The sequence below is a fragment of the Anomaloglossus baeobatrachus genome, chromosome 6 (genome assembly GCF_048569485.1).
Source record: "Anomaloglossus baeobatrachus isolate aAnoBae1 chromosome 6, aAnoBae1.hap1, whole genome shotgun sequence".
Classification (NCBI taxonomy): domain Eukaryota; kingdom Metazoa; phylum Chordata; class Amphibia; order Anura; family Aromobatidae; genus Anomaloglossus; species Anomaloglossus baeobatrachus.
In genome coordinates this window covers 152,047,749-152,070,856 of record NC_134358.1, presented here as the reverse complement: position 1 = coordinate 152,070,856, position 23,108 = coordinate 152,047,749, and the positions used below count along the sequence as shown (strand labels likewise).

At 50.3% G+C, this 23,108-nt stretch overlaps 1 protein-coding gene across 2 annotated transcripts in view; it reads right to left on the bottom strand.

The window, feature by feature from the left end:
* The window catches only part of TRAPPC8 (trafficking protein particle complex subunit 8), a 170,714-nt gene that overhangs the window by 37,624 nt on the left and 109,982 nt on the right, over positions 1-23,108 (bottom strand). For both annotated transcript variants that reach the window (XM_075353322.1, XM_075353323.1), the window contains 5 exons: positions 20,293-20,367; positions 20,022-20,148; positions 19,188-19,345; positions 17,357-17,799; positions 11,173-11,320 (listed from right to left, as the gene is read on the bottom strand). In XM_075353322.1, the coding sequence (XP_075209437.1) occupies positions 11,173-11,320; positions 17,357-17,799; positions 19,188-19,345; positions 20,022-20,148; positions 20,293-20,367 (951 nt within the window). The remainder of the gene's footprint in view (positions 1-11,172; positions 11,321-17,356; positions 17,800-19,187; positions 19,346-20,021; positions 20,149-20,292; positions 20,368-23,108) is intronic.

Here is a 23,108-nt window from a genome sequence, read left to right as displayed (position 1 = left end):
ATTGGGCTGCCAGCTGTTTAAACCTGTGAAACAGAGCGAGCCCAACCAGCCCTAATATGTGGAGAACTCCATCTGACCCGGTGCATGTGCCATTCACTGCGAGGGAAGATAATGGTATAACTGGAAAGATGTTCATAGTAAAATACAGACCAGCTACAGAGGATATAAACCATCTGCTATGTCTTTGATAAGTCGCTACTTTTGCCCACGCCACCAAACAGAACAAAAAAAAATCTGCGAGGTGATAAAGAGACATTATTCAATGTGAAAGCTTTACACACTATAAAAGAGTAACTAAACATTTGCAAAAACGTTTGATATTTTTTACTCCTTTACAAAGGGGTGGTCCACTACTCAGCACTAGTGGCCACACATCATTGTAAAGCTCAAAAAGAAGGATTTTCTCAAAATACCTTGTGTAGTGCATTCTGCCTCTGAGCAGCGCTATAGCGGTCTGCTCATCCCCATCACGTGGCCAATGGGCTCCACGACCTCTGAGATCCAGTGATGTCACGTCAACTTCCAGTTGACCCGACATAACCGCGGCCGGCCTCAGTCTCCACTGGGCCTTCAGTTTCACCGCTCAAAGCCCAGTAACTCCGGAAGACTGGGGCCGGCTGCGGTGATGTTGGGTCAACTGGAAGTTGATGTGACATCACTGGATCTCAAAGGTCACAGAGAAGTGGGGGGGGGGGGGGTTATGTGATGGGGATAAGCGGATTGCAAGGTATTTGAGAAAAGTTCTCTATGAGCTTAACATTGATGTTGCAACTAATGCTGAGTAGTGGACCTGCCTGCAGATGTGGGGATCTCAGTCCTAAAGCACCCACCAATCACTCAATAGACCGGTGAGATATGCTGAGACATGCACAAAGTAGGGTCATTAAAATAATAGTGTGTGAGCTCCCATCTCCTGAGCTGCAAACTTCAGGGGTATTTGGAGTGAGGACTCGGACCCCTATCTGCAGGAAATCAAGGAAAAACAAAAAAAAACGTTTTTTGAAAATCATTAGTTACTCTATAAGAGCAAGTTATTCCCCACACGGATGTCAAAAATGACTCCATTACGACCAGTTTTAATCTTCCTCCTCTCTAATCATTTATAGACCGTGCCATTTATTTCACTTAGAAAATTGAAAAAAAACAGAAAAAGGTCTTCCTATAGCCAGATAATAAGAATAACGCCCAAAAATCCCACATTTTCAGGTTTGGAACACAAAAGGATAGGTATAAATCAAAAGACAACCCAGGAGAAATTGTTTGACAGCTTAAAGGAGTTGTCCGACATTAGCTTAACAAAAATTTTTGAGTTTATCTGTGCTGTATTGTCATATAAATCCCACCTACATTGTTATTTTTTGTTTTCTAACTTTTGTTCCTCTTGAATTATCCCTTTATTCTCTGCAGCTCTTGTTTACATTCAGATCCAGCAAACATGACCACTTCCTGTGCAAAACCTCAGTCAGAGCTGTCACCACCCACCCCAGTGTCCAGCCCCGCCCCCTGCCCGCCCCCTGCCCACACATTCCATGTCAGTATTCTTCCCCAGCACCTGACATGGTATCACTACAGCATTGCAAATAACAGCCCCACATCGGGCTCTGCACCGCACACGCGGCTCTGCACCGCACACGCGGCTCTGCACCACACACGCGGCTCTGCACCACACACGCGGCTCTGCACCACACACGCGGCTCTGCACCACACACGCGGCTCTGCACCACACACGCGGCTCTGCACCACACACGCGGCTCTGCACCACACACGCGGCTCTGCACCACACACGCGGCTCTGCACCACACATATGGCTCTGCACCGCACACGCACACATATGGCTCTGCACCGCACACGCACACATATGGCTCTGCACCGCACACGCACACATATGGCTCTGCACCGCACACGCACACATATGGCTCTGCACCGCACACGCACACATATGGCTCTGCACCGCACACATATGGCTCTGCACCGCACACGCACACATATGGCTCTGCACCGCACACGCACACATATGGCTCTGCACCGCACACATATGGCTCTGCACCGCACACATATGGCTCTGTACAGCACACGCACACACATGGCTCTGCACCGCACACGCACACACATGGCTCTGCACCGCAAACACATGGCTCTGCACCGCACACACATGGCTCTGCACTGCACACACATGGCTCTGCACTGCACACGCACACACATGGCTCTGCACCGCACACGCACACATATGGCTCTGCACACGCACACACATGGCTCTGCACCGCACACGCACACATATGGCTCTGCACCGCACACGCACACATATGGCTCTGCACACGCACACATATGGCTCTGCACCACACACGCACACATATGGCTCTGTACCTCACACGCACACATATGGCTCTGCACCGCACACGCACACATATGGCTCTGCACACACATGGCTCTGCACCGTACACGCACACACATGGCTCTGCACCTCACAGGCACACATATGGCTCTGCAACCCCCCCATCCCCATCGGGAACACATGTGGAGTACATACTCACCCCTCCTCGGTCCCCGCCGCTACTGCACGTTTGTGCGCTGTCTGTGCTCTCTTCAGCACAGTAGTGACGTCACCACTGTGCTGAAGAGAGCACAGACAGCGGGAGGGACAGTGATGAGAAGCTGCGCTGCTTCTCATCAGCACTTTCAAATGTACCGGCATCGGTGATCTGTGACGCCGGTACATTTGAATGTGCGATCCTGGGCAGGGGGCTCGGTGCTGGCGCTGACACCACGGCAGCTGCCACCAGGCCCCGCCCCCAGATCACGGACCCCACAGCAGTGCAGGGGGAGGTTACTGGAGGTGCGCGTGAATGTGTGGGAGGGTGCAGGGAAGGGGGGCGGGGCTCATCACACTGTAGACACCCAGCAGGGAGGCGACATGCTGTTTCCACATTTGCATGTCAACATGGCCCTGCCCATGTAGACATGAAATGACCGGAAGCAGCAAAATCGCGGCAGGAGCGGTCACATGACCGCTCGGAGCCGGGGGAGAGGGGCTGACAGCAGGGCAGGTAAGTGGTCTCTATCTACTTACCTGCCCCAATGTAGCCCAATAGGGAAATAAAAAAAAAAAATGTCAAAAAAGCCGGATAACCCCTTTAAATCTCTCAAAAAAAGAGAATTTTGTTTACTTACCGTAAATTCTTTTTCTTATAGTTCCGTATTGGGAGACCCAGACATTGGGTGTATAGCTTCTGCCTCCGGAGGACACACAAAGTACTACACTCAAAAGTGTAGCTCCTCCCTCTGAGCTTATTCACCCCCTGGAGAACCAGATCTAGCCAGTTTAGTGCAAAAGCTGAAGGAGAATAGCCACCCACAAATAAAAACAGAGCAAGAACCGGAACAACCGGAGACTCTGTCCACGACAACAGCCGGTAATAACACGCGGAACAAGAAACTGCCAACAGGCAACAGGGAGGGTGCTGGGTCTCCCAATACGGAACTATAAGAAAAAGAATTTACGGTAAGTAACAAAATTCTCTTTTTCTTTATCGTTCCTATGGGAGACCCAGACATTGGGACGTCTCAAAGCAGTCCATGGGTGGGAATAAACAGAAAAACTGAGAAGTAGGCGGAGCCTAACTTCACAAATGGGCGACAGCCGTCTGAAGGATGCGTCTGCCCAAGCTCGCATCTGCCGAAGCATGAGCATGCACTTGGTAGTGCTTTGAAAAGGTATGCAGGCTAGTCCAAGTGGCAGCCTGACAGACTTGCTGAGCCGTAGCCTGGTGACTGAAAGCCCAAGAGGCACCGACAGCTCTGGTCGAGTGTGCCTTGATCCCGGCGGGGGAGGCACCAGAGAATACTGGTAGGCATCCGAAATTGTCGACCTAATCCAACGGGCTAAGGTCGGCTTAGAAGCAGAGAGGTCCTTACGCCGACCTGTGGTTAGCACAAAAAGAGAGGTGCACCGCCTAAGAGCAGCGGTGCGAGACACATCGATCCGGAGAGCACGCACCAGATCCAGAGTATGCAACGTTTTTTCAAAGCGATGAACAGGAGCCGGACAAAAGGAAGGTAGGGTAATGTCCTGGTTAAGGTGGAAAGGAGAAACCACCTTAGGGAGAAAGTCCGGAGTCGGACGGAGAACCACCTTGTCTTGATGAAAAACCAAAAAAAGGTGACTCCGAAGAGAGCGCAGCCAAATCAGAGACTCTCCTGAGGGAAGTTATGGCCACTAGAAAGACCACTTTCTGTGAAAGACGAAACAAAGAAACCTCCCTAAGAGGCTCAAAGGGGGGTATCTGCAAAACCGTGAGAACCAAATTGAGGTCCCAGGGATCCAAGGGCCGCCGGTAAGGCGGAATGATGTGAGACGCACCTTGCATGAAGGTGCGGACCTGAGCCAGCCGGGCGAGACGCCGCTGGAACAGCACTGATAGAGCTGAGACTTGTCCCTTGAGAGAGTTGAGGGACAGTCCTAGCTGCAGACCGGACTGTAGAAAAGACAGAAGGGTCGGCAAGGAAAAAGGCCAAGGAGGATGGCCGGAAGAGTGACACCAGGACAGGAAAATTTTCCAAGTCCTGTGATAGATCTTGGCAGAGGAAGACTTACGGGCCAGAGTCATATTGGAGATGACTTCAGGGGGGATACCAGAAGCCGTCAAGATCCAGGACTCAACAGCCACGCCGTCAATCTGAGAGCCGCAGAATTCTGGCGGAAAAACGGACCTTGTGAGAGAAGGTCTGGACGGTCCGGAAGATGCCACGGCACCTCTACGGACAGATGGAGCAGGTCTGGGTACCAAGCTCGCCTGGGCCAGTCCGGAGCAATGAGGATGACTCGACGGCCCTCCATTCTGATCTTGCGCAGTACTCTGGGCAAGAGAGCTAGAGGGGGAAACACGTAGGACAGACGAAACTGGGACCAGTCTTGAACCAGAGCGTCCGCGGCGAATGCCTGAGGATCGTGGGAGCGAGCCACGTAAACCGGAACCTTGTTGTTGTGACGGGATGCCATTAGGTCCACTTCCGGAGTGCCCCACTTGCGGCAGATTGACTGAAACACTGCCGGGTGCAGGGACCACTCGCCACTGTCCACGGTTTGACGGCTGAGATAATCTGCTTCCCAGTTTTCCACGCCTGGGATGTGGACTGCGGATATGGTGGACTTGGAGTCCTCCGCCCATTGAAGGATGCGTTGTACTTCCAACATCCCCAAGCGGCTGCGTGTCCCGCCTTGGTGATTGATGTAGGCAACCGCTATCGCGTTGTCTGACTGTACTCGGATGTGCTTGCCCGCCAATAGGTGGTGAAAAGCTAGGAGAGCCAGAAGCACGGCTCTGGTTTCCAGCACATTGATCGAGAGGGCTGACTCAGACGGAGTCCAAGTGCCCTGCGCTCTGTGGTGGAGACATACCGCTCCCCAGCCGGATAGACTGGCATCCGTGGTGAGGATCACCCAGGACGGGGCCAGGAAGGAGCGTCCCTGAGACAGAGAGAGGGGCCGAAGCCACCACTGAAGAGAGCTCCTGGTTTGTGGCGACAGAGCCACTAACCTGTGCAAGGAGGAAGGCCGCTTGTCCCAACAGCGGAGAATGTCCAGCTGCAGTGGACGCAGATGGAACTGGGCAAAGGGATTAGCCTCGATTGACGCCACCATCTGACCCAGCACCTCCATCAGGTGCCTGATAGAATAAAGGCGGGGCCTCAGCAGAGAGCGCACCGCCAGTTGGAGGGACTGCTGTTTGATTAAGGGCAACTTCACAAGTGCCGGCAGAGTCTCGAACTGCATCCCTAGGTACGTGAGCCTCTGGGTCGGAGTCAGAGTGGATTTGGGCAGATTGAAACAAAATTTCTCACGAAAAATGTAATACAAGGAGAGCTCAAAACTGGTTCACAGACTAAAAACTCCTTAATATAAAAAATATCAATTTTATTAACAAAAGCATTTAAAAACACTTCCACATTATATAGAAAATATTAATTGGTGCCATACAAAGATTCCAACATATATCCCCCTTATTATTCTAGTCCTATGTGTTACCCCAATTAAGGAGCAAGAACAAATGTCAGTAAGGCGCAGTATACAAGTATATCCCTAAACAGTCCAATAGTCAAGGGTCCTACAGTCAAGATCCCTAAAAGCAGCACTTTTTTTACCCTAAATTAGTCGGTTCTGCACTGAGATATAATTCTGTATATACTGCCACTTCCTATATTAGTGAGGAGGTTGTCAACCTTCTACCCCTAATCGACCCGACGCGTTTCCCCTTCAAATAGAAGGTTCTTCAGGGGTCATCAAAAAGTAGTATAGAGAAATACAATTAATTTATACATTATCCTCCAATCATACAGTGAATACAGACATAGTTTTTGTAATCTCCCCGAACAGAGTACATCAAACGAATGATCTTCAGATTGTACAAATGACTATTATAGTCTCCTCTGGTGCTGTCGTATCTTTAGTCTCCAAGAATTGCCAGGTAACACAGAGTTCCACAAAATATTAGCGTGGATATTGTCGAACAGAGAATTCCCGTTATAGAAATATTTTTCAAATTTTTGTCATCTCATTCGGGACAAGGCTGTATTTTCAAGGTGAATGATGACGTCACCTATTAAAAACATGCCCATTCATAATTCCCCTTCAGCAAGCTTTTTCCTTTTCAGTGTCCGTGTAGATAAATGGACTAGAGTCCCCTCAGGTTGCAATTGGCATGTCCTGGTCCAAATAAGTTTAAAACTATATACCAGCATGTAGTTGGGGCTCCCTGTGTTGTTCAGAGCGTGCCCAGCCTCTGCAAAATCCACATGGAGACAGCGTTCTCACTGTATGATTGGAGGATAATGTATAAATTAATTGTATTTCTCTATACTACTTTTTGATGACCCCTGAAGAACCTTCTATTTGAAGGGGAAACGCGTCGGGTCGATTAGGGGTAGAAGGTTGACAACCTCCTCACTAATATAGGAAGTGGCAGTATATACAGAATTATATCTCAGTGCAGAACCGACTAATTTAGGGTAAAAAAAGTGCTGCTTTTAGGGATCTTGACTGTAGGACCCTTGACTATTGGACTGTTTAGGGATATACTTGTATACTGCGCCTTACTGACATTTGTTCTTGCTCCTTAATTGGGGTAACACATAGGACTAGAATAATAAGGGGAATATATGTTGGAATCTTTGTATGGCACCAATTAATATTTTCTATATAATGTGGAAGTGTTTTTAAATGCTTTTGTTAATAAAATTGATATTTTTTATATTAAGGAGTTTTTAGTCTGTGAACCAGATTTGGGCAGATTGACAAGCCACCCGAATTGGGCTAGAGTGGCGAGAGTGAGCGAGACACTCCGCTGACAGTCTGCGCTGGATGAAGCCTTGACTAGAAGGTCGTCCAGATAAGGAATCACTGCCAACCCCTGGAGGTGCAGAACCACAATCACTGCTGCCATGACCTTGGTGAATACCCGAGGGGCCGTGGCTAACCCGAAGGGAAGAGCCACGAATTGGAAATGTTCCTCTCCGATTGCAAAACGTAGCCAACGCTGGTGAGAAACTGCAATTGGCACATGGAGATAGGCATCTCTGATGTCGATGGATGCCATGAAATCCCCCTTGGGTCATTGAGGCAATGACTGACCGCAGAGACTCCATGCGAAAATGCCGCACCTGAACATGCTTGTTGAGAAGCTTGAGATCCAGGATGGGCCGGAAGGAACCGTCCTTTTTGGGGGACTAGGAAGAGATTTGAGTAGAAACCTCTGAACCGATCCCGGGCGGGAACGGTACAATTACTCCGTTGGCCTGCAAGGATGCCACGGCCTGAGAGAAGGCGGCGGTCTTGGAGCAGGGGGGAGTTGACAGAAAAAATCTGTCTGGCGGGTTGGAAGAGAATTCTATCCTGTAGCCGTGGGAGATGATATCCCGCACCCACTGATCGGAGACGTGTTGAAGCCACGCGTCGCCAAAGTGGGAGAGCCTGCCACCGACTAAGGACGTTGCTGACAGATAGTCAAGAGGAGGCTGCCTTAGTGGCAGCACCTCCTGCGGTCTTCTGTGGACGCGCTTTTGGGCGCCAGTTGGATTTTTGGTCCTTGGCTGAGTTAGTGGACGAGGCCGAGGGCTTAGAGGACGACCAGTTGGATGAATGAAAGGAACGAAACCTCGACTGATTCCTACCCTGGACAGGTTTCCTGGTTTTGGTTTGTGGCATGGAAGTACTCTTCCCGCCAGTAGCTTCCTTAATAATTTCATCCAGCTATTCACTGAACAGCCTGGACCCAGCAAAAGGGAGTCCAGCAAGGTACTTCTTTGAAGAAGCATCTGCCTTCCACTCACGAAGCCACAAGATCCTGCGGATAGCGAGGGAATTAGCCGAAGCCACCGCAGTGCGGTGAGAAGCCTCCAGCATGGCAGACATGGCATAGGATGAAAAAGCTGAAGCTTGGGAAGTTAAGGTAACCATTTTGGGCATAGATTCCCTGGTGAGGGAATGCATCTCCTCTAGAGAAGCAGAGATGGCTTTGAGAGCCCACACTGCTGCAAAAGTTGGGGAGAACGAGGCCCTTGCCGCCTCATATACAGATTTGGCCAGAAGGTCAACCTGGCGGTCAGTGGAATCCTTAAGAGAGGTGCCATCAGCCACTGATACCACGGTCCGGGCTGAGAGTCTAGACACCGGGGGGTCTACCTTCGGTGAATGAGCCCACTCCTTGACCACCTCAGGTGGAAAGGGAAAACGGTCATCAGAACCACGCTTTGGGAAGCGTTTGTCAGGACAGGCCCTAGGCTTCGTCACAGCGGCCTGAAAACTGGAGTGGTTAAAGAACACACTCTTTGTCCTCTTAGGCGAGGTAAACTGGTGCTTTTCTGCCAGAGGGTTGCTCCTCTGATACTGGCGGATTGAGATCCAGTACAGAATTAATGGACGCAATCAAATCACTAACATCTGAGTCACTTTCGGACAGATCAATGGGGCACATGGAGGTAGCCTCCGAGCCCCCTGTAAAGGCATCCTCCTCGTCCTGCGAGTCAGCTTCTGAAAAAGAGCCGCGGGACGAGGAAGGAGAGGGAGCCATGCGTCTCCTTTTAGGAGGACGGGGTCTGGGACCAGATGATGAATCCTCTGTGAGCTCCGGTCCTGAGAGAGCCCTAGCAGCAGAGGCTCCCTGTGAAGGGGGCTGATGCATGTTCAGCAAAGTCCTGGACAGCTGTCCCATGGAGTCGGCAAAAGACTGGGAGATAGACCTAGATAAGGATTCTACCCAAGCCGGGGGTTCAGCCACAGGAGCCGGAGAGACCACTGGGGGTGCGATTCCAGGCTGAGGCATCGTCAGGTTAGAGCAGGCATCACAATGTGGATAGGTGCTCGGTTCAGGCAGTAGGAGCTTACATGCAGTGCATACTGAATACAGCTTTGGAGCCTTGCTCCTCGTGTGAGACATGCTGCTGGAGTGGGAGCTCTGCCAGAATGACCCCCAGAGAGTATATACAGAGGTCCACAACCAGAGGTTGTGGCTTACCCGACCGCTGGAGCGGTGTTGTGTGCCCTCCAGATCCCAAAGCCCGGACCTCCAAGCACCTCAGCAGGGATGCTGCAGACCAGTGCTGTTCGCAGGGAAAAACGCTGAGAAAATGGCCGCCGGAGCGAAGAGAGGGGGCGGGACTCACTATGGGAGCGGGATCTGGAGGGCCATAGAGACCTACAGGGGAGAAGACATGTACCCAGTGAGGAGTGTCCCTCCCCTGTGCAGAACGGCCGCTGGGCGGAGCCGCGCTGTCCCTCTGCATGAATGACATGCGAGGGCAGTGACACCGAAAGTAGGCCTCCGGCGAAGCCAGGGCCTAAATTTAAGCGGTGCGGCCGGCGCGCAGGCACCATCGGCGCGGTTCTCAGGCGACAGCCAGAGAACCCGCCGGAAATGTCATAAAACTCACTCAGCACACTCTCCCACAACAATAAAGTACAGGGACCCCCAATATATAAACGTCTCAGGTACTTAGCTTGCTGAGACGCAGCGTTCCAAGTCCCTGGGGATGAGTGCTCCGGTTCAGCAGGATCCTGAAGGGCTGCGGATGGAGACCGGTCTCCTGCCAAGCATGGAGAACCGTGCTGGCTCCCACTTCAAGCCAGAGCCCAGGAGGGATGGTGAAGGAGCACGGCATGTAAGGCTCCAGCCTTGGAATCAACCTTAACAGCACCGCCGACAGTGGGGTGAGAAGGGACATGCCGGGGGTCCAGGCTTGGACCCGCTTTTCTTTAAACTCTTTCCAAAAATGAAAAATCAGATGAGAATGCATGTGTGGATGTATGCCTCCTGAACACAAAGCGATAAACTAGCTAGATCTGGTTCTCCAGGGGGTGTATAAGCTCAGAGGGAGGAGCTACACTTTTGAGTGTAGTACTTTGTGTGTCCTCCGGAGGCAGAAGCTATACACCCAATGTCTGGGTCTCCCATAGGAACGATAAAGAAAGTTGTTGTTTTTTAAAAAGTTGTGTGTGTGCACCTTCTAATAAATTTGGTGTATCCTACTCCACCATTCCCCTTCATTAAGACTCATGTGTACTCCACCAGTCTTCGTAATTGCAGACTTGCATGGGTCAATTAATTGAGTGTAATAAGGCATACATAACAATTGCAATGTGCTGTGAGAGTCCAGCAGGCCATTGAGATTGGAGAGTGCGCTAATTTAAGGGTTTTCTGATATTTAAGCTCAGTAAAGGGTATGTGCACAAATCGATTTGTTTCAGGTGACAAAGCTGCATCAAGAAAATGTCAGAAACGTTATACTGAAGCGGCATTGTCGTCACTTTTAGGCTGCGTGCCCTTAATCAGGGTTAGCAGTGTTTTGGAAGCCGCGTGTTTTCTCTGGGACCAAAACGCTGCATTCTACGGTACAAACACAGTGGATGGATTTATAGAGATCCCATGACCACAGTACTTTTTTCTGCAGCATATACTGACCTGCGGCATGGCTTTCCAAGCTGCAACACGTCAATTTATGATTGTGGAGACGCGCGTGTTCTTGGTGGGAGGACACAGCGAAAATCTGCTGTGCCCAGAATGACCGTGGGCATGGACGCTGCCACTCTGGGTCTACAACGCACTGTGTCCAGCTCGTGGATGCGTACATTTACAGTCTCTTTGCCCATAAGCAAGTGTGCAGCCAAGAGCCTTATTAACTTACTGTGTTCATATTTTCCACATCCACAAAGACGAGCATGTTCCCTCCTTTGCGTTCCTCATCTTCTAGTGCATTGCTTCTGGAGACAGTAGCCCGAACATTCAAGGACTTGCTGGTGCATATGACTGCAGTGTGTCTTAACACTCTGTGGCTAAGGAGTAAAAACACTTGTGAAGCCCATACATCATCCAAAAATAACATACACTTAGTATGTAGCTGGAAAAATCTCTTATGTGTAAAAAGAGAATTTTGTTTACTTACCGTAAATTCTTTTTCTTATAGTTCCGACATGGTAGACCCAAACCATGGGTGTATAGCTACTGCCTCCGGAGGACACACAAAGTACTACACTAAAAGTGTAGCTCCTCCCTCCGAGCATATACACTCACCGGATGACAAATCCAACCAGTTTAGTGCCAAAGCTGAAGGAGGACATCCACCCATAAGTAGAGATAGAGTAAAGCCCGGAATAACCGGAACCTCTGTCTACAACAACAGCCGGTGAAAACACACGGAACAAGAACTGCCAACAGGCAACAGGGAGGGTGCTGGGTCTCCCATGTCGGAACTATAAGAAAAAGAATTTACGGTAAGTAAACAAAATTCTCTTTTTCTTCATCGTTCCTTATGGGAGACCCAGACCATGGGACGTCTCAAAGCAGTCCATGGGTGGGAAATAAACAGAAACTGAGAAGTAGGCAAAACCTAACTTCACAAATGGGCGACAGCCGTCCGAAGGATGCGTCTGCCCAAGCTCGCATCTGCCGAAGCATGAGCATGCACTTGGTAGTGCTTCGAAAGAGTGTGCAGACTAGACCAAGTGGCAGCCTGACAGACCTGCTGAGCCGTAGCCCAAGAGGCACCGATGGCTCTGGTCGAGTGCGCCTTAATCCCCGGCGGGGGAGGCATCTGAGAACATTGGTAGGCATCGGATATGGCCGACCTATTCAATGAGCTAGGGTCGGTTTAGAAGCCGAGAGACCCTTGCGCTGACGTGTGGTCAGCACACAAAGAGAGGTGCACCGCCTAAGAAACAGCGGTGCGTGACACATAGATCCGGAGCGTCCGCACCAAATCTAAAGCATGCGACGCTTTCTCAAAGCGATGCACAGGGGCCGAACAAAGGGAAGACAATGAAATGTCCTGGTTAAGGTGGAAAGGAGACACCACCTTAGGGAGAAGGCCCGGAGTTGTACGGAGAACCACCTTGTCTTGGTGAAAAAAACCAAAAAGGGTGACTCCGAAGAGAGCACAGTCAAATAAGAGACTCTCCTGAGAGAAATTATGGCCACCAGAAAGACCACTTTCTGTGAAAGACTAAACAACGAAACCTCCCTAAGAGGCTCAAAGGGGGGTTTCTGTAAGGCCATGAGGACCAGAGTAAGGTCTCAGGGATCCAGAGACCGCCGGTAAGGCGGAATGATGTGAGATGCGCCCTGCATGAAGGTGCGCACCTGGGCCAGTCGGGCGATATGCCGCTGGAACAATGCTGACAGAGCCGAGACCTGTCCCTTGAGGAAATGAGGGACAGACCTAGCTGCAGGACGGACTGTAGAAAGGACAGGATGGTCGGCAAGGAAAAAACGGCCAAGGAGCATGGCCGGAAGAACGACACCAGGACAGGAAAATTCTCCAAGTCCTGAGGTAAATCCTGGCCGAGGAAGACTTCCGAGCCTGAGTCATAGTGAAGATGACCTCGGAAGGAATGCCTGAAGCCGTAAGGATTCAGGGCTCAAAAGCCACGCCGTCAATCTGAGAGCCGCAGAATTGTTGTGGAAAACGGACCCTCTGAGAGAACGTCTGGCCGGTCCGGGAGATGCCACAGCACCTCTACGAACAGACGGAGCAGGTCTGGGGACCAAGCTCGCCTGGGTCTGGGGCGATGAGTACGACCCGACGGCCCTCCATTTTGATCTTGCGCAGGACTCTGGGCAAGAGAGCTAGAGGGGGAAACACGTAGGCCAGACGGAACTGGGACCAATCTGGAACCAGCGCGTCCGCTGCCAAGGCCTGAGGATCGTGGGAGCGAGCCACGTAAACCGGGACCTTGTTGTTGTGCCGGGATGCCATTAGATCCACTTCCGGAGTGCCCCGCCTGCTAAATTGACCGGAACACTGCCGGATGCAGGGCTCACCCGCCGCTGTCCACGGTCTGACGGCTGAGATAATCTGCCTCCCAGTTTTCTGCGCCTGGGATGTGGACTGCGGATATGGTGGACTCGGAGTCCTCCGTCCACTGAAGGATATGTTGAACTTCCAACATTGCTAGGCGGCTGCGAGTCCAAGGACTACAGCCCTGAGTTCTAGCACATTGATCGAGAGGGCTGATTCGGACGGAGTCCAAGTGCCCTGTGCTCGGTGGTGGAGAAACTGCTCCCCAGCCAGATAGACTGGCATCCGTGGTGAGAATCACCCAGGACGGGGTCAGAAAGGAGCTTCCCTGGTACAGAGAGAGGGGCCGAAGCCACCACTTAGAGAGCTCCTGGTCTGTGGCGACAGAGCCACCAGCCTGTACAAGGAAGAAGTCCCTTGTCCCAACAGCGGAAAATGTCCAGCTGCAGGGGACGCAGATGGAACTGGCAAGGGGAACCGCTTCTATTGACGCCACCATCTGACCCAGCACCTGCATGAGGTGCCTGATGGAAAGACGGCGGAGCCTCAGCAGAGAGCGAATCGCCAGATGAAGAGACTGCTGTTTGACTAAGGGCAGCTTCACAAGTGCCAGCAGAGTCTCGAATTGCATCCCTAGGTACGCAGGTTCCTGGGTCGGTGTCAGAGTGGACTTGCAAGCGTGGCGAGAGTGAGCGAGACACTCCGCTGACAGTCTGCACTGGATGAAGCCCTGACTAGAAGGGCGTCCAGGTAAGGAATCACTACCAACCCCTGGAGGAGCAGCACCGCAACTGGCGAATACACGAGGGGCCGTGGCTAACCCAAGGGGAGAGCCACGATTGGAAATGTTCCTCTCTGATTACAAAACGTAGCCAACGCTGGTGGGAAACTGCGAATGGCACATGCAGAGAGACATCTCTGATGTCGATGGATGCTAAGAAATCTCCTTGGGTCATTGACTGATCGCAGAGATTTCTGCAAAATTGCCGCACCTGAACATGCTTGTTGAGAAGCTTGAGATCCAGGTCGGAAAGCACCGTCCTTTTCGGGGACTAAGAAGAGATTTGAGTAGAAATCTCAGAACCGTTCCCAGTCGGGAACTGGTACAATTACTCCATTGGCCTGCAAGAATGCCACGGCCTGTGAGAAGGCGGCGGCCTTGGAGCAGGGGGGAGTTGTCAGAAAAAAATCTGTTTTGTAGCCGTGGGAGAGGGTAACCCACACCCACTGATCGAAGACGTGTTGCAACCACACGTCGCCCAAGAGGGAGAGCCTGCCACCGACCAAGGACGTTACTGGCGCGGCCAGATAATCAAGAGGAGGCTGCCCTGTTGGCAGCAGCTCCTGCCGACTTAGGACACGGCTTCATGCGCCAGTTGGTTTACGGACCTTGGCTGAGTTAGTGGACGAGGCCGAGGTCTTAGAGGACGACCAGTTAGAGGAAACGAAAGGAACGAAACCTCGACTGGTTCCTGCCCTGGAAGGTTTCCTGGGTTGTGGCATGGAAGTACTCTTCCTGCCAAAAGCTTCCTTAATAATTTCATCCAGTTGTTCACCGAATAGACTGGTCCCAGCAAAAGGGAGTCCAGCAAGGAGCTTTTTAAGAAGCATCTGTCTTCCACTCTCGAAGCCACAGGAACCTGCGGATAGCGAGGGAAGTAGCCGAGGCCACCGCAGTGCGGTGACAGTCTCCAGCTATAGGATGAAAAGACTGAAGCCTGGAAGTTAAGGCAACCAATTCGGGCATAAAGGCCCTGGTGAGGGAATGCATCTCCTCCCGAGAAGCAGAGATGGCTTTGAGAGCCCGCACTGCTGCAAAGATGGGGAGAACGAGGCCCCTGCCGCCTCATATATAGATTTGGCCAGAAGGACAACCTGGCGGACAGTGGGATCCTCAGAGAGGAGCCGTCAGCCACTGATACAACTGTCCGGGCTGAAAGTCTAGACCCCGGAGGGTCCACCCTCGGTGAGGGAGCCCACTCCTTGACCACCATTGGTGGAAGGGGGAAACAGTCATCAGAACCACGCTCTGGGAAGCGTCTGTCAGGACAAGCTCTGGGCTTGGTCACAGTGACCTGAATGCTGGAGTGGATAAGGAACACACTCCTTGTTCTCTTAGGCAAGGTATACTGATGCTTTTCTGCCAAAGAGGGGTGCTCCCCTGATACAGGCGGATTGAGGTCCAGTACAAATATAATGGACGCAATCAAATCATTAGCATCTGCGTCACTTTCGGACAGATCAATAGGGTACATGGAGAGCGTCCGAGCCCCCAGTAAGTCAGAAGTACGCTTAAGAAAGCGTTTGTCAGGACAGGCCCTGGGAATAGTCACAGTGGCCTGCTCTCTTAGGTGAGATAAACTGGTGTTTTTCTACCCAAGAGGCCTGTTCTTCTGACACTGGAGGGTTAAGGTCCAGAACGGAGATAATGGACGCTATCAAATCGCTAACATCTGCATCACCATCGGTATCAATGGGGTACATAGACGAAGCGTCTGAGCCCACAGTAAGGACATCCTCCTCGCCTTGTGACTCGGCCCGTGAGGCAAAGCCGTGGGACGAGGAAGGAGAGGAGTCCCTGCGTCTCCGTTTAGGAGGACGGGGTCTGGGATTAGGTGAAACAGACTCTGTTAGCTCTGCAGAGCGAGCTGGAGCAGCAGAGGCACCCTGAGAAGGGGGCTGATGCATGCTTAGCAGCGTCCGAGACAACTGTCCAATGGAGTCTGCAAAGGAGTGGGAAATAGCATTGGAAAAAGATGCTACCCAGGGGTTCAGCCTGGGGAAGACTCCAGGCTGAGGCACCACCACATTAGGGCATTACAGTGTGGGTCTGTGCCCGGTTCAGGCAATACGAGCTTGCATGCAGAGCATGTAGTGTACAGCCTTGGAGCCTTGCTCCTAGTGTGAGACATGCTGCTGAGGAGGAGGTTCTATAATAAAGAATTAACTCCTTCAGAATGCCCTGAGAGTGTATAAAAGTGCACAACCAGAGGTTGTGACTTATCAGACCGCTATTATGTGTACCCTCCGGATTCCAAGCCTGGACCCCCAGCCAGATATTCACTCCTTCTGCAGAGCAGCCAGCGCCGACCAGTGTACTAAGAACGCTGAGAAAATGGCGCCAGAGTGAGGGGGGGGGGGCGGGGGTTAACCCAGGAGCGGGAATCGGAGGGCTAAGGAGATGTACAGGGGAGGGAATCATCTCCTCAGAGAGGAGCGTCCTCCCCTGTGCAGAGCGGCCGGCGGGCGGCGCTGCAGTGTCCCCGTGCATGACTGACATGCAGGGGAACGAAACAAAACTAGGCCGCGGCTGAAGCCGGGGCCTAGAGTTATGCATGCGGCCGACAATCAGGCATCATCGGCGCGGTTCTCAGTAAAAACCGTGGAACCGGCCGGAAACACAGTAAAAAGCAGCATTATTAAAGTAAATCACTGTCCCCCCCCCAATAAAAGTGCCCCACATTGCAGAAGGACCCTCTGAATAACGTCTCTATACTTAGCTTTGAGACGCAGGGCCCAGTCCCTGGTGGGGTGGGGGTTCAGTGCTCCGTCCAGCAGGGTCCTGCAAAAGGGCTGCGGATGGAGGCCGGTCTCCTGCAAGGCAGTGAGAACCGTGTTGGCTCTAACTTCAAGCCAGAGCCCCTAAGGGATGTTGAAGGAGCGCGGCATGAAGGGCTCCTGCCCTGAAGTCAACCTTAACAGCACCGCCGCCAGGGGGGTGAGAAGGGACATGCCGGGAGTCCAGTGGACCCGCTTTTCTTCCAAATCTTTAGAAAAAATGAAAAATCAAAAGAGGATGCATGCGTGTGTGTGTGACCTCCTGACACAAAGCATGAAACTGGTTGGATTTGTCATCCGGGGAGTGTATATGCTCGGAGGGAGGAGCTACACTTTTAGTGTAGTACTTTGTGTGTCCTCCGGAGGCAGTAGCTATACACCCATGGTTTGGGTCTCCCATAAGGAACGATAAAGAAATAATCCTTGCTGTAGTGGTATACATTATACCCATCATTCAGCATTTACCACCAGCTTTCATGATTCTCAAGTCACCAGGAGTATTAGAAAAGAAACCTACCGCATCCGTGATTGCTTTTCTGTGCTTTCATAGTAAAACAAAAAGTTTATTTCATGGACTCCCTCTTCATCAGGTCCTCGTAGCCAAAGTGGAAGCTGCACTGATGCACCAGGAGCAAGAACAGAGTCTGTAAGTGGAATATCTACAACTTCTGGCTGCTTTCCACCACCAAAACCAAAGTCTACTGGGGTAACAGAGGAGGTTAGCACCGAGCACCCAGAGGTAGAATCCGTAATAACTGTTTTATAGGCACTGCAGTTCTCCGACGCGGCAGGACTCAGTGGTGTCAGTGCCGCCGTATTGCTGCCAAACGTAAAGAACTCCGGCCTCTTCGACACGACTTTGAGCCCAGTCAGCGGGCTTTTGCTTACGTTCACAAATTCAACATGAGCTTTTCTGATTTCACCACATAGCAGTCCGGTGGGAAAGTTTATGAAGAACACCTGTCAGTGCAAGACATCCATTAAATGAGTAACAGCATAAATACGGACTGCAGCACCAACATCAGCTCATCTATCCAGAAGATTAATCCACTCGCCCAGAATATTAAAAGGGTTTCAGTAAGGAGAGGAAGGGAAAGCAAACCTCTGGTCCCTGAAGTATCATGTAAACCACACCTGGGCCTCACCAGTTATCAAAATCAATGCCAACATTTATAGAAAATACCTCAATTTGTCTAAAAATATGTCTCTAAAATCAAACAGAGGATTAAAATAGGCAGAAAAAAGGAGCCAGATTTGAAGCTAAATCATAGATTAGTGTAAATATATACAAGAATATGCCACCCTTATAGAGGCTATCCATCTTCTGGAGAAGAAAAAAAAAAAAAAAAGCACAGCAAAAAACTAAAAGAAAAAAAGGATTTTTATTCTCCAGTAAGTCAGTGCAGATGTTTCCCTAAAAGCCCTCATACCCCAGTCTAGATTTACAGGTACATGGAAGCTGCAGTCAATATTACCCATCATCTGCTTCTTACTGACACCATGAGTGAGTGCCAAACTGTAATGAAGCATGGCATGAGATTGCAGAGACCCCCTTATATGTACAAGCCACCAGTATATAATCGCTGTAGCCAAAGACCAAGGAGGCCACCAAACTCTTTACTGTGGATAAGTGGGGACTGACCTAAACCCTATTGAGGATCTGTGCAAGATGGAAGAGTGCAAGGTCTCTAACATGCAACAGCTATGTGATATCATCATGGAGGATAGAAGAGGACCCAGCGGCGCCTGTGAAGCTCTAGTGAACTCCATGCCCAAGAGAGTTAAGGCAGTGCTCAAAATAATGGTGGCCACACAAAATATTGACACTTTGGGGACAATTTGGCTATTTTCTCTTAGGAGTGTACTCACTTGTTGCCAGCGGTTTAGACATTAATGACTATGTGTTGAGTTATTTAGAGGGCACACCAAATTTACGCTGTTATACTAGCTCGACACTGACTACTGTACATTGTATCAAATTGTCAGATCTTCAGTGTTGTCCAATGAAAAAATATAATAAAATAGTTCCAAAAATGAGAGAGGTGTACTCACTTGTGATAACTGTACATTGTATTCTAAGGCAATGGTAATGTATAAAGACTTTAATCTGAAATAACTGTTTAGTAAGATATAATTAGACATTTACATGTGAGGGGTGTACTCACTTGTGGCACACTGTAAATAGGTAGATAACACACACACAGCTATGTTAACAGAAAAATTAAAAGGTTATGGTTCTTGGAAGGCAAAGGGAAATAATGAAAAATGGCTGTGTCTCCAAGGGGTTAAAAATGGTTTCCTCTTAATATTTTTGAAAGAAAAAAAAAAAAATAGAAAGCAAAATTTACCTCCAATAAAGGCATCTGTGGGGCGATAACTGGGTCTAGCCGGCGGTCTGGCCCATACTGAATTGATGTTTTTTCTTCTTTTGAGCCATTAAGTCGAGGGCCTTGTATTTCTAAGTCCTGCCGTCCTCGGACTGACATTCCATTAGATATGAACTTTCCTGAAGAAAAAACAACAGACATAACAAGAAACAGTAAGCTATTGTTCTGTTAAGGCCTAAGCCACACAGCATGAAAATCAGAGTGAGTGGAATGTGATGTTTTATCGCATTCCACTCGACCAATATTAGCCTATGTGTCAGCACCCATGAGCGATTATTTTCTTAGCTCTAATCGGACCGAGAAAACAATCGCAGCATGCTGCGATTGTAATGCTAGTCTTGTTTCTCTCGCACCCATTCAAGTCTATGGGTCAAGAGAAAAATCGCACTGCACTTGCAGTACACCGGTGTACCGCGAGTGCAGGGCAAGAATGGCAATAGTCGGCTACAGAGGAGAGCGGGAGATAAATCCCTCCCCTCCTCAGTGCCGGCCCACCCCCTGTAGCTGAGGTCCGATCGCACGATTGGACCACAGTCGCAGTGACACTCGAATGACACTCAACTCCTGCTGAGCTTCCAACGTGAGACGAATGTCATGCGAGGATCGCAGTAGTCCCAGTGTGGTCCCGGCTTTACAGGAATAGTGAGTTGCAAAAAGCTTTAATGGGGGGGGGGGGGGGGGGGAAACAAAAACCCAAATATTTTGTTCTTGTGACATTAGTACAACATTGCACACAGTATGACAATGTCACAATTTGCGGTAAACTGACATAATTGAAATGTGTGACGGTCTTACCTGTGGGTACATTATTTGGTGGTGTGACTCCATCGAGGCTGCTGGCACCCTGAATTGTGCTGAGATTATAGACTATACCAAGGATGTGCAACTCCCCAGTTTCCCTAGGAAATAACTTTAACCTCGCCTGGAAGATTAGCAAAGTTACATTATTAACCAATCCACTTGTGTCCCAGAGGTCAGCACTTTAGATTTTCACAAAATAAGTAAAATTCATCTTAGTAATAGACAGACACTCTTTACACCAATTTCATGATGAACAGGAACTTACAATTTTTGTTTCCTCATTGTTGATTAAAAACTCTGCGATCTCTTCTGTGCCAATTACGTCGCTAAAACTTCTCCCCTAAGAAAATAAAGATCGCAGAGTCAGACTTATTTTCCATAAAACCTCTGTTACCAGAACATATTTTAGATCTTGTGCTAGATATCATTTCTAACCATGGTGGAGGCCACACGGCCGACCCTCCACCCACCTATATCAGGACAATGGCCGTCTGATGGAATCAAAATCATGGCTCTATTGGCCCTCGTGTGTTTCTATTACATAGCAGACTTCTTGCTAAAAATCAGTCTTCTAAGAAAACCAAATTTTTAGAAATCAAAGCTGTCTTGACAATTGATTAATGGATACAGATCCACCTGGTGAAGCAGCCATATGGTCAGTAAGATGTAGTATTACATGGTGGCCCGGATGGGCTCAGGCCACCAGAACCACTTATTACTGGCACTCCAATCTGGCTAATAGACGGGTATCAACCTGGGGACCCTTTCATTATATCCGATCGGCCCCATAAGGCTGCGTGCCCACCGATCAGGGTTCACAGTGTTTTGGATGCAGCATGTTGCAGATGCATCCCAAAACGTTGCAATGTACAGTACAAGCACAGTGGATGGCATTTCTAGAAATCCCGTGCCCACTGTGTGTATACTGCCCACAACGTAAACTCACCTACGGGTGCAGCTTTCCAAGCTACAAACATATAAATGTATTGCTGCACAGCCACAAGTGTTTTCTACAGGGAGAACAGAAGAGACCCCGCAGTGGCCTGAACCCTGATTGTGGGCACGGACAGCTGCAATCTCCTTCCTTCCTGACCTGCGGGGGAGAAGGAAGGAAGCGCCGCGGGTCCTGATCGTGGGCACGTACTTTAAGGCATGTGGATTCAGGTTGTAATGAGACAACTCTTTTAAACCTAAAGAAGGGAATTTTGTTTACTTACCGTAAATTCCTTTTCTTCTAGCTCCAATTGGGAGACCCAGACAATTGGGTGTATAGCTACTGCCTCCGGAGGCCACACAAAGTATTACACTTAAAAGTGTAAGGCCCCTCCCCTTCTGGCTATACACCCTCCCGTGGGATCACGGGCTCCTCAGTTTTAGTGCAAAAGCAAGAAGGAGGAAAGCCAATAACTGGTTTAAAGACAAATTCAATCCGAAGAAACCTCGGAGAACTGAAACCATTCAACATGAACAACATGTGAACCCGAAAAAACCAAAAATCCCTAAGAAAACAGGGCGGGTGCTGGGTCTCCCAATTGGAGCTAGAAGAAAAGGAATTTACGGTAAGTAAACAAAATTCCCTTCTTCTTTGTCGCTCCTAATTGGGAGACCCAGACAATTGGGACGTCCAAAAGCAGTCCCTGGGTGGGTAAAAGAATACCTCGTGATAGGGCCGTCAAACGGCCCTGTCCTACAGGTGGGCAACCGCCGCCTGAAGGACTTGTCTACCTAGGCTGGCGTCCGCCGAAGCGTAGGTATGCACCTGATAATGCTTGGTAAAGGTGTGCAGACTCGACCAGGTAGCCGCCTGGCACACCTGCTGAGCCGTAGCCTGGTGCCGTAATGCCCAGGACGCACCCACGGCTCTGGTAGAATGGGCCTTCAGCCCTGAAGGAACCGGAAGCCCCGCAGAACGGTAGGTTTCAAGAATTGGTTCCTTGATCCACCGAGCCAGGGTGGATTTGGAAGCTTGCGACCCTTTACGCTGACCAGCGACAAGGACAAAGAGTGCATCCGAGCGGCGAAAGGGCGCCGTGCGGGAAATGTAGATCCTGAGTGCTCTGACCAGATCCAACAAATGCAAACTTTTCTCAAATTGATGGACTGGATGAGGACACAAGGAAGGTAATGTGACATCCTGATTGAGATGAAAGGGGGATACCACCTTAGGGAGAAACTCAGGAATCGGACGTAGAACCACCTTGTCCTGGTGAAACACCAGGAAGGGAGATTTGCATGACAGCGCCGCTAGCTTGGACACTCTCCGAAGAGACGTGACCGCTACTAGAAAGGCCACTTTCTGTGAAAGACGAGAAAGGGAAACATCCTTCATAGGCTAGAAAGGCGGCTTCTGGAGAGCAATTAGAACCTTGTTCAGATCCCAGGGCTCTAACGGCCGCTTGTAAGGAGGGACGATATGACAAACTCCTTGCAGGAACGTTCGTACCTGAGTAAGTCGTGCTAGGCGTTTCTGAAAAAATACAGATAGCGCTGAGACTTGTCCCTTAAGGGAGCTGAGCGACAAACCTTTTTCCAACCCGGATTGCAGGAAGGAAAGAAAAGTAGGCAATGCAAAAGGCCAGGGAGAAACTCCCTGAGCAGCGCACCAAGATAAGAATATCTTCCACGTCCTGTGGTAGATCTTGGCGGAGGATGGTTTTCTAGCCTGTCTCATGGTGGCAATAACCTTTCGAGATAATCCTGAAGACGCTAGGATCCAGGACTCAATGGCCACACAGTCAGGTTCAGGGCCGCAGAATTCAGATGGAAAAACGGCCCTTGAGACAGCAAGTCTGGTCGTTCTGGTAGTGCCCATGGTTGGCCCACCGTGAGGTGCCACAGATCTGGGTACCACAATCTCCTCGGCCAGTCTGGAGCGACGAGGATGGCGCGGCGGCAGTCGGCCCTGATCTTGCGCAGCACTCTGGGTAACAATGCCAGAGGTGGGAACACATAAGGTAGCCGGAACTGTGACCAATCTTGAACTAAGGCGTCTGCCGCCAGAGCTCGGTGATCGTGAGACCGTGCCATGAAAGCCGGGACCTTGTTGTTGTGCCGTGACGCCATCAGGTCGACGTCCGGCAT